Genomic DNA, 13,219 nt, shown 5'->3' with positions numbered 1-13,219 from the left:
TACATTCTGTGTGTCTCATTCTGTCTACAAACCAGAACATTTAAATAACTTTTTCCACTTGCTCATGAATATTAACAGCATTTTTTTGTGATTTTCAAAAAAGTTTCACAAAATGCCTTCCAGGAAAATTTTCTTCTAAAAATATATAAACATACAAATAAACCAAATGAAAGAATAGACCCTCTGCTTGCAAACAAAAAAGTTTCATCCTATTTATATTTTTGTCTTTGCTTATAAACTTATTAAATATGGGTATTTTTCTTGCAAAAAGCTGAAATAATTGCTTTTTTTTAAGGAATTTTGTTAGAAATCAGATTCAGAATGATTATCAAAACATACACGGAGTGTAAAATTAGTAATTCACATTTTTGTTTCAGTTTTACCCAATAAATTGGTCAATCGCGGTATTGCATAACATAAAAATTCATCAGGAACACGTTTTTTATGCAAATGTTTTCTCTTAATTGACAAGATAATTTGTCGATGGCGGTGAAAGAGTTTATCAGGTGATGTAATATTTAACCTCCTTATCCTTGTTTCACTTAAACTTCTAAGTTTAATCATTCTTTCTTGACTAGTGAGGAGTTGCAATAAAAATAAAGTTGAAATAACTTATATACTTATACTTATTTTGTAATTTACCAACCCCTTACTAGTCAAGAAATATTGAAATAAATTCAAGTTGAATAAACTTAAAAAGTTTAACAGTGTAGAAGTATCGAAAGCCAGGTACAAGTGGTAAGAGCCTGAAACTCTTACATACTTATTAACTCTTTCCCCGCCATTGACGAGTTTCTCCAGTTTTCCGATATACTGCTATTATCCACCAGCACTTCCGCAACTTATACAACCTGGAAGTAACGCCTCACGTGAAAGAGAAAGAACTCTGTGTATGTATTAAAGATCGCTCTGCATCTGATCTCATTCAAAAGTCTTTCACAAAAATTGAATTATCTCAGCTTTTTGCAAAAAAATTTGGTGTTTTTGAAGAAAGCTACCCATATTTGAGAGGTGATAAAAAGATAATTAATTAAGGTAGGATGACCCAGAAAGCAGAGGGTCTGTTCTTTCATTTGGTATATTGTATGTTTATATATTTAAAGAAGAACATTTTCTAGAAGGCATTAAACTTTTGTGAAAATCATGAAAAATGTTGGCGCTGACTGGCAACTTTAAAAAAAAAAAAAGGTTTGTTGGGTAAGAGTTAATTTCCAACAAGTAAGGGAGGAAATGCCCCACTCTGTTATATTGGCTGCTACGCCCCTGGCTAAATGTCCAAACGAGAGTCAGAGGTGCAGATGGAAGCTTTGAGTTCTTGGATGCAGACGTAACTCTGTCTGACACGGGCAGTTTCATGCAGAGGATTATTTGAGGAACCCAGCTGAGAGTCATAGTGCTGCTGTATGGAGGCTTCTAGGACCCGGTCATTGTTAGGGATTAGATCAGAGACAGAGGGCTTTAACACACTTTCTCCACCTTTATTCAGCTCCAGTCATCACAAATGACTGTTTGGATGTTGATTTAAAGGCTTTCTGTCAAAAGTAAAAGAAGTGGAAGTGATTGACAGCTGTACAACTGTATAGGCTTTATTTTTTAATTAAAGTTATGAAAATGTAACTACAATGTGAAAGAGTCGAGGGCACAGTGTTTCTATATAATTATTTGTTATATGCTTTTATCCAAAGTGAATTAAAGTAAGTGGCGGCCGGTGACTTTTTTTCGAGGGTGCTCGATGCAAAGTTCATCACAACATGTATGTAGCCCGTCATGTGTGTGGTTCGTAATTTCAAAATATGTGTTCGGCGCATCAAGCGAACCTATGATGCGTCTAAAGGGTTTATGATAAAAGAGACGCTAACATTTGCCAAATACTTGCATAATCTCATGCGTAATCAAAGTTTACTGTTAAGGGAGTGTCTTGCGTGTATTTTTTCTCTTTTATCATAAACGGTTTAGGCACGTTTGCAGCACACTGTAAAACCTAAAAGTTAACTCAACTTAAACCTTTTAAGTAAATTGGTTGCATGAGTTTTAAAACACATACATTTGAGTACCGTGAACTTAAACAAATTGAGTCATATGCAGTTATGCACTTATATTTAAGTTCACACTACTTAAATATAAGTGCATAAATGCATAGGACTCAAGTTCACAGTACTTTAATTTATGTGTTTTGAATCTTAAATGGTCCAATGCAACCGGTTTACCTAAATGGTTTGAGTTAAGTTAACTGTTAGGTTTTACAGTGCAGGCACTTATTTTGACAAAAAACAAGCAACACACATGACACTCCGAACACATATTTTGAATTTGAGCCCCTCATATGAGCAGTCACGAGCTGCCACTGCTTAAAGTGCATTATACGTTTTAGCACTAACACAAGTTATTAATTGAGCTACAGGAACTGTGTTTCATATTAAGGCCTTTTTGTAAGTATTCACAATTACAAGGAAAGTCTCTATGACAGGGGTCTCCAACATTTTTGTGAGCAAGGGCTACCACAATGGATAAAACAATCTGGAGAGCTACTTTTTTATCTTGAAACGTTTTTGGTTTACCTGTTGATTATATTTTATTTTACTTGCTGATATCATTGTTTAAAATGTTAACATACATAAAAGAAGCCACGCAAAATTCAAAAGTATGCAATAAATAAATATTACAATTGAGACTATTATTAGAATGTGCTTTGGCGGGCACCTCACAGACTCTGTGCGGGCAACCTGGCACCTTGTTGGAGACCACTGCATTTATTAAAAAAAGGTATGTCTCTCTTTAACACTGAATATTGCTAAGGCATCATTAGTACCATTAATACTTAAATGGATAGTTCACCCAAAAATCGTGTCACCCTACAGTTGTTAAAGACCTGTAGCCTATACATTTGTTCTGCTGAATACAAATGAAGATTTTTTTGTAATTACAAACAAAATTATAATTTTGGGGTGAACTATTCCTTTAAAGGGGACATTTCAAAAGACTTTTTTAAGATATCAAATAAATCTTTGGTGTCCCCAGAGTACAAATGTGAAGTTTTAGCTCATAATACCATATAGATAATTTATTATAACATGTTAAAATTGTGAGCAAAAATGTGCCGTTTTTGTGTGTGTCCTTTAAAATGCAAATGAGCTGATCTCTGCACTAAACGACTGGTTGGATAGTGCAGATTAAGGGGCGGTATTATCCTCTTCTGACATCACAAGGGGAGGCAAATTTTGCACATGCTTGCAGAGAATGGTTTACCAAAACTAAGTTCCTGTGTTGTATTTTTTCACATTTTCTACACTGGGGACCCATTATAGCACTTAGACATGGAAAAAGTCAGATTTTCATGATATGTCTCCTTTAAGGTCAGGATTAGTCTTGAATATTACACTGTAAAAAGTGAAAAGTTGGATCAACATAAAAATGGACATGGATTCAAACCCAGGGAACACACATACTGAATGCACTGTATTACTCGCTTTGTATAAAAGCATCTGCCAGATGAGTAAATGTAAAACGTGATTATAGATCATTTGAAAGATTTGCACTAAAGAAGAGGCACGATTTAAATCTACAGACCTGAAAACTGCAGAACAACATGCCAAAATCTCTCTCTTTCTCTCTTTTTTTCTCTCTCACTTTCTCTCTCTCTCACTCACTCACTCTCTCTCTCTCCTGCTATGTATCATTGTTCTGTGCTTTGGGATTGTGAGATTGCATATTTTCTCTGGTCGACCCCCCCCCCACCCTAAAGGATTACACCGGGAAATTCAGTGTAAGTGTGGTCCATCTGTCACTCCAAACCCACTCTATCCCATGAGCTCAAAGGCTCTGTCAGCTGATGCCAGCAGGGTTGCGTTATAAAACTACCAGTCACTTATGTCATCATAAAATATAAGTTATGTAAACTTAAATTTTATGATCAACAAATGGTATTTTGAAAGAGGTCTTTTCCTCGACCAATATCTAACCTCTTGTCATATCTACACCAAATTCCATAATCAATTCCCCATAGGTCAAATCAAGTCACACCCAGTTTATGTTTTTGCTTTACCTGCATATACTAAAAAATATCACATTATAGAAGTGAAAGATACTGTAAGTGACAGTGTGTTAAATCTTTAGTCTGCTTGGATACTTGACTAATTATTTCCATGCCTTTCGTGGATAAGAGTGCATGAAAAGTATTGTTTACCAAACCTTTCCATTATGTAAATGCCATTAACAAAAGCATTAACAATTTGGTACTAAGGTCTTGAAACGACCTTCTCTTTAGAAATTATTTTTCACTTCATTTATGCTTTGAATAGCCCCGTAATGGAACAGTTATAGGATTTTGGAGACACAATGGCGTCTTTATTGCTCAAAGTGTCTTAACCTTGGTCAGACTCCATTTTGACAGTTTTACTGGGAGATAATGACCTCACAGAACAAGAGCTGATCATTCAATGGGTTTTGTGAGACGAACGTGAATAGAGGTAAGTACTTGTCAAACTACAAAATAATGAAATTAAAAGAGACTTGGTTGTAATTACTTTTAGTTTATTTACAGGGTCAGGGGATGTTTATGAAGCCTTTAAACACCAGCTTGGCCAAACTACTAGAAGACCAGCTATCTGAACGTTTGTCAGCTTTTCTATGTAACTCTTTATTTTCTGGTCTTAGATTATGTAGAAATCTTGAAACTGGCTGGTTGCATTGCATTGGTCAGTATTTCATTGAAGAGGACATTTTACAAGACTTTAATGATGTAAAATGAATCTTTGGTGTCCCCAGAGTGCGTATGTGATGTTTTAGCTCAAAATACCATATAGATAATTTATTATAGCACGTTAAAATTGCCACTTTGTAGGTGTGAGCAAAAATTTGCTGTTTTTTGGGTGTGTCCTTTAAAATGCAAATGAGCTGATCACTGAACTAAATGGCAGTGCCGTGGTTGGATAGTGTAGATTACGGGTGGTATTATCCCCTTCTGACGTCACAAGGGGAGCCTTGAGCCTTGAGATTTCGATGACCTATTTTTTCACATGCTCGCAGAGAATGGTTTACCAAAACTAAGTTACTGGGGTGATCTTTTACACATTTTCTAGGTTGATGGGGACTCAGTTATAGCACTTAAACATGGAAAAGTCGTTTCCCCTTTAAGTAATGTGATGCAACAATGCACCAAACATCAACTTAATAGATCCAAAACCCATAATTCATTTATTCCTGTGACTGTGATAAGAGACAATCGAGTACATTTGAGTTCTTTACTTTTACTGTGTAGAAAGAGAAAGCTCACATGCCATCTGCCTCAGTGTAGACGGCCGTATCTTAATCCAGATTATGGCCGCAGCATAAACGCTTTTTTCTTTTTTTTGGCCGCCATTTGTAGTCACCAGTGTGTCCTTGATAACGCAGACAGATAGGTCGGTTAGCTTAGCTTCAACCAACAATCCACCTTTATTGGAAACCAAGGAATTTGACTGAAAGATTTGAAGTCTGACGGAGTAAAAATGGCTTTCTTAATTAAAAGTATGGTGGGGAACCCGTTGAAAGGAATGGGTTTTGGAGGAGGAGAGGAGAAGGCAGAGGAGGAGACCCCCAAGGACCCCGCAAAGGCCGCTGGTATGACCAGAGAAGAATATGAGGAGTACCAGAAACAATTGGTGGAGGAAAAGTAAGTAAAGCTTAAAGTTGCACCCCATAGCTTATTTGGTCATGCTGTATATTAAGTACATTAAGTTTTCTCTTTTAACTTTTTTGTTACGTTTTTAGAGAGAATAAATGCAATATTCACATGATGACTGATATCAATAATGCCGGTGCATTGCACACCATGACATAATTTTTAAAGCATTTTTCATTTTCCATATTTTATAATAATCTTGTATTCAAGCTAACACACTGTTGGGTTTATGTGATGTGAAAAAGATGATAGTGTGAATGATTAAAGATGAACACACTACATGTTGATATCAGAGAGTAAACGTCATGCGTGCTAGCTGCTAATCAGTTTTAAGAGCAGGGCTTAGCTTAGCGCTTAACGCAGGTTATCCTGACCTTGTTGTTGAGCTGGATAACACTATTTTTAGAAAACAGTCATAGCAGTAAACAAGTAATGAGGGTATCAGAGAATTTAGTTTTGTATAAAATCTAAAAAAATTGTTTGTTGTAGGCCACGGTTGGCGGCCATTTTGTTCTGTTGTTATTAAGACCTTAGCTGTTTTTTTTTTTTATTTATGTTATAATATTTTATTTACTATTGAAATTAACAATGCAACCTCTGAAGTCGGAGCTCATCGTGTTAGTTAAAAATCTTTTTGCGATGCACAGAAATTCACAGTGTTGATTTTGTGGGAAAGTGGTTACATAAACAGATTAATACATGAAATTATGACATTTGAGTTACTCTGGATTCAGAGATTTTCAGATAATAGACTGTATAATGATTTTAAAGTTAACAAAAATATATTGTGAGTTTTTGGAACAACCAAAAAATTCAGTCAGCATGCTCTTGTTCTAATTAAGTTTTTAAAATAATTAAATTGAATTCAATTTTACCCATGATTTGGTCAAATAGCCAAACCATAATTTGGGAAAGTTACAGTAGGTTTGGGAAGGTTACAGTAGGTTACTGCATATTTTACCAAACCATGGAATAAAACATCCCAACATTTCCTGAGTGTTACTACATAACAATTACTGTGTGGATTATATTATTCAGAATAACCTATTTGAAGAAAGATTGTAACAATTGTGAGCTTAATCTCAAGATTTGATACTCTTTATGTTTAAATAAAATAAAAATCTGTAAGCACCATCTGTTTAGAGTAGAAATATGACCGAATTGCAAACAGATGGTTCAACAAACATACATGTCAGCTGTGAGATTACATCTAAAGATCTTTGTGTAACTCAGCGTTTCTCAAAGTGTGGGGCGGGCCCCACTGGTGGGGAATAGGAACATTACAAGTGGGGCGTGATAAACTGGAGGAAATTTGGTAATTTTTGTGATCTCTATTAATTCATTTATTTATTGACTAATCACTCAAAACGACACATTTAAAAATAAGCCTAACTTAAAACAACATCAGACTGTGAAGATAATGTCACACTGAGCTATAGCCTACAACAATAAATTAACGTCGGAAAGTTAATTGAAGCGGAACAAAAACTTTAATGTGTAGGCGGTATAGGCGGTAGTGGGTATAAAAGTTAACTATGGATAAGTTTGTGACATGGAATAGAAAGAATTGGAAATTCGGCACCTGCAGAGAAAACCAAGACAGACAGTGGACCTTATCAACTAAAAAGCCAGCTGAAGAGAAAGTATGATGACTTTTGTCAAAGACAAAATGCAAACATAGTTGCATTATTATCTTTAACTTCGACCTTGGGCGCAGTAATATTGACGGAAGTTTGAGCAAGAGGGGAAGTAGTTAGGAGTGATATATGCAATATAGTTCTAATTTTTCATCTGCTTAAAAATTGCCATGTTTTATTTTGTGCTACCATACTTACTCATGCAACTACTTATGTAACTTTAAATAGGGAAAACATAGAAGTCTTTGATGGCTTATAAATTCATCCCTGTTTGGATCCTAAAGAATGAATGGTGCTAGGCTAAATGCTAACACATTCACAACGCGCTGTACAAAAATTAAGTGCACGCATTGAAAAAAGTTGAGGTAAGAACATAGTAAAATATTGAAAAACCTTGGTGTTTTCCTTTAAAGCCTACTTGATTACCATTTTGTTTGGGCGATTGGGGACAGGTGGGGCTTGGAACCCTTCCGTACCTCCAAAGTGGGGAATGGCAGAAAAAGTTTGAGAAACACTGGTGTAACTTCAATGTTATGACAAACTAGTTAAGAAAATGGGTTTTAGAGATTATTTCCCCCTATAAATGTGATAAGCAGCTCTTTATTTCTGACCCGCAGGATGGAGAGGGATGCAGATTTCTTGCACAAGAAAGCAGAGAGAGCGACTTTAAGAGTGTGTCTACGAGAAAAATATCGACTTCCCAAAGTAAGAAGCTTCATGCTATGCCCTCTATTCTCAAGAACAAAATTTAAAAACATTCATTAGTGCATTTATTGTAACGTTTTTGCTGTAGGTGCATAACATTTTATGAGGGAAATGTATTTTTTGCACAGAATTTTAGGCACACATTTCATCACTACAGTTATTAGTCACATGTACTTTTACATTTACGATTTGTGAGGAATTATTTTTTTTTTAAAGCAAAACATTTTAGAAAATGTGAACGAGATCAACCCAGTAACTTGGTTTTGATAAACCATTTTCTGCAAGCATGTGAAAAATGGGTAATTGAAATTTGGCTCCCCTTGTGATGTCAGAAGGGGATAACACCGCCCCTTAATCTGCACTATCCAGCCACGGCACTGACATTTAGTGCAGAGATCAGCTCATTTGCATTTTAAAGGACACACCCAAAAACGACACATTTTTGCTTACACCTACAAAGTGGCAATTTTAACATGCTATAATGAATTATATAATATTTTTATCTAGAACCTCACATACGTACTCTGGGGACACCAAATATTTATTTTATCTTCAAAAAGTCTTGTGAAATGTCGCCTTTAAAGGTGCATATCTGTACCAAAATGGTACATATTCGGACCTTTTAAAAGTTCAAAACTTTTTTAAGCTTTTGTTACTTTTTTCTGAGTGCACATGCAAATGCTTTATTGGATAAATTAGTAGGTCCTCTGTAAAGCTGAGCTCTTTGAAAATCAGATTAAGAAATCAGCTGCCTGAGCTGAACTGACTCCATCCGTCTTGGATTTCCACATCATCTGTTCATCTTTGAACACCTTTAGTCTTTCATAAATCCTTAGTGGTATATGACAAAGTAATGCATTTAGGTCATCTGACTTTTCCTGATCTGTGTATATCTCACATTATTTGTATTGGTTGATGTGTGCTTTAAAACATAAAATGTGACCCAATCTAAACTTTTGTTTATTTATATAATATATAACAAAATACAGTTCTTGCTATTACATAGAGTTTGACTCAGTAGATGCTTATTTTACTGAAAAGGTTTAAATAGCTGTAGCATATTCGCAATTATCTATACTCTGCCTTATATACTGAGATACTTGATTGAATTGTAATTGACCTTCCGTGTGTGGTTTCCTCTCAGAGTGAGCAGGATGAGAACATGATCCAAATAGCTGGAGATGATGTGGATGTTCCTGAGGAACTTCTGAAGATGGTAGATGAAGATGCCACAGAGGAAGAGGAGAAAGACTCCATCCTGGGGCAAATGCAAAACTTACAGAACATGGACATGGATCAGATCAAAGAGAAGGCGAGTGCCACATTTACTGAGATAAAGTCCAAAGCGGAGGAGAAGTGCTCTGTCATGTAATGGTTTTACAAAATCCTAGATTGTGCAAATTTGTTTTTTAATTCAAATAAATATCTTCATTTCAATCCCTCCCTTATTTCGATTGCTGCTGATTTTGTTTAATAAGTGTGAATAAAGATCACTCCAGTGTATAGGGGAGAGCGGGGTAAGTTGTCACACTGTTCATAACTCTAACACTAGAGGCTTTATCTAAAATATCAAATAGCCACTTTGTGTGATGACTTCTTGTTAAGTCAACTTTGTGTTCACATGTGGTGAAGATGGCTCTAATCTGACGTTAGCCCAATTTTCTTTTTTTTTTTGGCTTAAATTTGCACTTTAAATTTTATGCAATATAACTTTGTTAGGTATGAATGTTAAAAAGTATTATTTTGCACAAAATAGAGGAGAAAATAACGTGTCTTTTGATACTTTAGCTGACGTGCTATGTTAAGTTAACCCTGAGTAACCCTAACGTAAGCACACATGTCAGTTTGGGGCAAGTTGTCTCAATGACTTTCGTCACATACTTTTCACACTTGAAATAGTTTACCCCGGGTTATTCTTACCCCGGGTTAACGGAATCCTGGGTTATCTGTTTCACACTTTTGTACTTACAATTAAGTTTTAGTGTTTTAGTGTGACAACTTACCCTTCGATGGGGCAAATTGTCACAAGTGAACATTTTCTATTAAACAGTCTACAACTCAATAATGAGATAAGATATGAAAATGTAATGAATACAACATGCCAAGTCTTCCTTCTTTTATTTGATATGAGATTTATACTATTGTCATGTATGGTGCTCCATTCGTGGACCCCATTTACTTCCATAGTATTATTTTATCCTACTATGGAAGTAAATGGGGTCCACGAAGGGTTTTGTTACAAACATTTCTCAAAATATCTTCCTTTGTGTTCATCAGAACAAAGAAATGTATGCGGGTTTGTAACAACATGAAAGTGAGTAAATGCTGACAGAATTTTCATTTTTGATGGAACTATCCCTTTAAGACAGTGTGAAGGTGTGACAATTTACCCCGCTCCCCCCTAATGTAAGATGTTGACTTTGCAGTTTGGGTTTCATTGTTTATCAGTTTCTCCCCCATCTAAATGATATTTGCATGGCTTCATTTCACAGATTTATTTTCTGTTGTATGTGTTGTTTGAACAAATGATTTTAGTTTAGTTTCTCATTTTCCTTTTTCTCTTTTAAAGTACTAAGTTTATTAAAATCTTCTTTCAGTGTCTTACAGTCAATGTACTGTACATGGTCAGAATTTAAATGTAAATATGAGGCTAATAAGAAGTACACTCTAAAAATGCTGGGGAATTTTCAACCAATTGGGTCAAAAGGGAGAAACCAGCCTTTGGGTTAAATTAAAACCCAAAAAATGTTTATATTTGACCCAAAATTAGTTAAAGCAACCCAACATTTTGTGTTGAACCAACCCAGCATATAGGTTAAATTACAACCAAACAGCTTGGGTTTATCCTTTTTTACTCAAAGCTCGGTTGAAAATAACCCAGTATTTTCATAGTTTATTTTTATTTATAATAAATAGGCAAAAAAAAAACTCTATTTAAATCCTTCCTCATGTTTTTTTTTTTGCACACGGAATGAGATTAATTTGATGATGTTAATTTTTTTCTGGGTTTGACAGGAAACAATCTACAATTGACACATTTAATGTTGTAATGCTCACGGATTATGTCTTTATATGTATTTACAGTAACTTTGTATGTGAGATAAATAGGCATGAATATCTCATGTGTAAGATGTATTGTAAACAGGATGAACACATGAATAAATCACAATTTAGAAACTGTTGATTTGTTTTTTGTAGTTGTTTTTTGTTGTTGTTGTTGTGTGTTTTTTTTTTGTGATGCATGTTTCTGAGATGTTTTCATTCCAAAACATATGCATTTTTAAAAAATCAACAACAAACTCTGACAAATTCAAAAGGTAAACTATTTAACAAAAATTAGTCACCTGATAACTAGGCAGAAACCAATAGGTAATGTTTAAATTCAGATTTCTTAATTATTCGTAATGGGTATACTATACGCACATGTATTCTGTAATAGAAGTACATACAAAGACTGTTGATACACTTAAAACATTATATCATTAGTGTAACAACAATAAATAAGTCAGAATCATTTAACTTAAATCACAATTTTAAAATATCTCAATGATACCTTAAAAAGCTAAAAAAAAATCAAGACCCACTGTGTGTGTGTGTGTGTGTGTGTGTGTGTGTGTGTGTGTGTGTGTGTGTGTGTGTGTGTGTGTGTGTGTGTGTGTGTGTGTGTGTGTGTGTGTGTGTGTGTGTGTGTGTGTGTGTGTGTGTGTGTGTGTGTGTGTGTGTGTGTGTGTGTGTGTGTGTGTGTGTGTGTGTGTGTGTGTGTGTGTGTGTGTGTGTGTACCTGGTAATTATCACGTTGTGGGGACCAATTGTCCCCACAAAGATAGGAATACCAGTGTTATATACCATACATTTTGATGTCCCCATGAGGAAAGAAGCTTATAAATCAAACAGAATGATGTTTCTTGAAAATGTGAAGTAGCAGAAAGGTTTCTGTGATGGTTGGGGTTAGGGAATGGGGTAGGTAAGGGTAATAAAATATACAGTTTATACAGTATAAAATGCATTACGCCTATGGAATGTCCCCACAAAACATGGAAACCAGAATGTGTATGTGTGTGTGTGGGTGTGTTGGAATAAATCTGGGAATACAAACATTATCTGTTGTAATTAGGGAAAAGCCAAGCAGTTGAAAGGATTTCCACTGTTTTGGATAGAGGGGGGAAAGTGTGTAATCCCTTCAAGCCAGCGTGTGTCCTGTGGATTACCAGACTGCTGTCAGTCTTTGTTCACAGTTAATTACACGTATCCATTCAATATTGAGGAAGTTTGCAAATTCTTCCAATTAACTGCACCTCAATTGTAGGGTAACTCTCAGGGGTCGCGCGCTTGCTGTTTGGGATCATGTTTTGTTCATGTAACAAAATCCTCTAATGGCCCAAACCACTACAGATGAAGACTTAAAGTAGTTTTACGCGCAGAATTGTATGCTTTACAGCTGTTACGTTTTCTTTTAATTGGACTTGCCAACTTAAGATTTGTGTTTGCGTAGCGTGGCTTAATCAATAAAACTTATAGAATAACTTTATAATTTGATTAATCTCTCACAGAATTGACGATGATTCACTTTACTCAACTGAATTTAATTGCTGCGTTTTGCTGTTGACAAGAACCTTAAAAATTAAACGTTTAATTTTGTTCAAATTATTAATAATTTCTTTAGGTATACAAATAGCCTATAATTTTTCTGTCATATATTTATATAGACCACATTTTTTACAAAAACTTGTTATGGTTAAACCAATAATGCAAAATTAATTTTAACGTACCCTAAATGGAAATTTATTTTAGCGATGGATAAAATCACAATTTTATTGACATTTTAAAATCAAATGGGCCTTGCAATTCTGATTGAACATGTAATCCCACCTCAGTTTATTTTATTTTCTGTAGACCATCGTGCTCAAGACATCTGGAGTGGGAAAAGATGATTTAAGATTTACATAAGACGGTTTATAAAGCTTCTTTATTAAGGATCTCTGGGAGGAGTTAAATACCATAGACAATACAAGATCCCTCATTTTGGTCATTCTGACGTTTCTTGACGTGTCGAAGGGGAAGTCACTCGCACAATAGAGGCCCAATCGAGGGGATCCATATAAGACCCCTGAGGGTCACTGTATCCTCACTGAGTGCGGCTCAAACACTGGAGAAAGTTGCGTGATTTGTTTTTGCTGGGACAGCCTGGAATATTGAAAAAAAAATTTAAACAAAAAAT

At 35.1% G+C, this 13,219-nt stretch overlaps 1 protein-coding gene across 1 annotated transcript; it reads left to right on the top strand.

The window, feature by feature from the left end:
- Positions 1–5,394: 5,394 nt before the first annotated feature.
- Positions 5,395–9,512, top strand: cplx4a (complexin 4a). The gene is made up of 3 exons (XM_065244274.1): positions 5,395–5,650; positions 7,914–8,001; positions 9,146–9,512. Exons 1-3 carry the CDS (start codon positions 5,487–5,489, stop codon positions 9,371–9,373), a joined length of 480 nt encoding a protein of 159 aa, XP_065100346.1. The 5' UTR covers positions 5,395–5,486; the 3' UTR covers positions 9,374–9,512.
- Positions 9,513–13,219: the final 3,707 nt, after the last annotated feature.

The sequence above is a fragment of the Paramisgurnus dabryanus genome, chromosome 18 (genome assembly GCF_030506205.2).
Source record: "Paramisgurnus dabryanus chromosome 18, PD_genome_1.1, whole genome shotgun sequence".
Taxonomy (NCBI): Eukaryota; Metazoa; Chordata; class Actinopteri; order Cypriniformes; family Cobitidae; genus Paramisgurnus; species Paramisgurnus dabryanus.
Note: the sequence above shows the minus strand (reverse complement) of the source record. Positions and strands in the feature narration are given on the sequence as shown.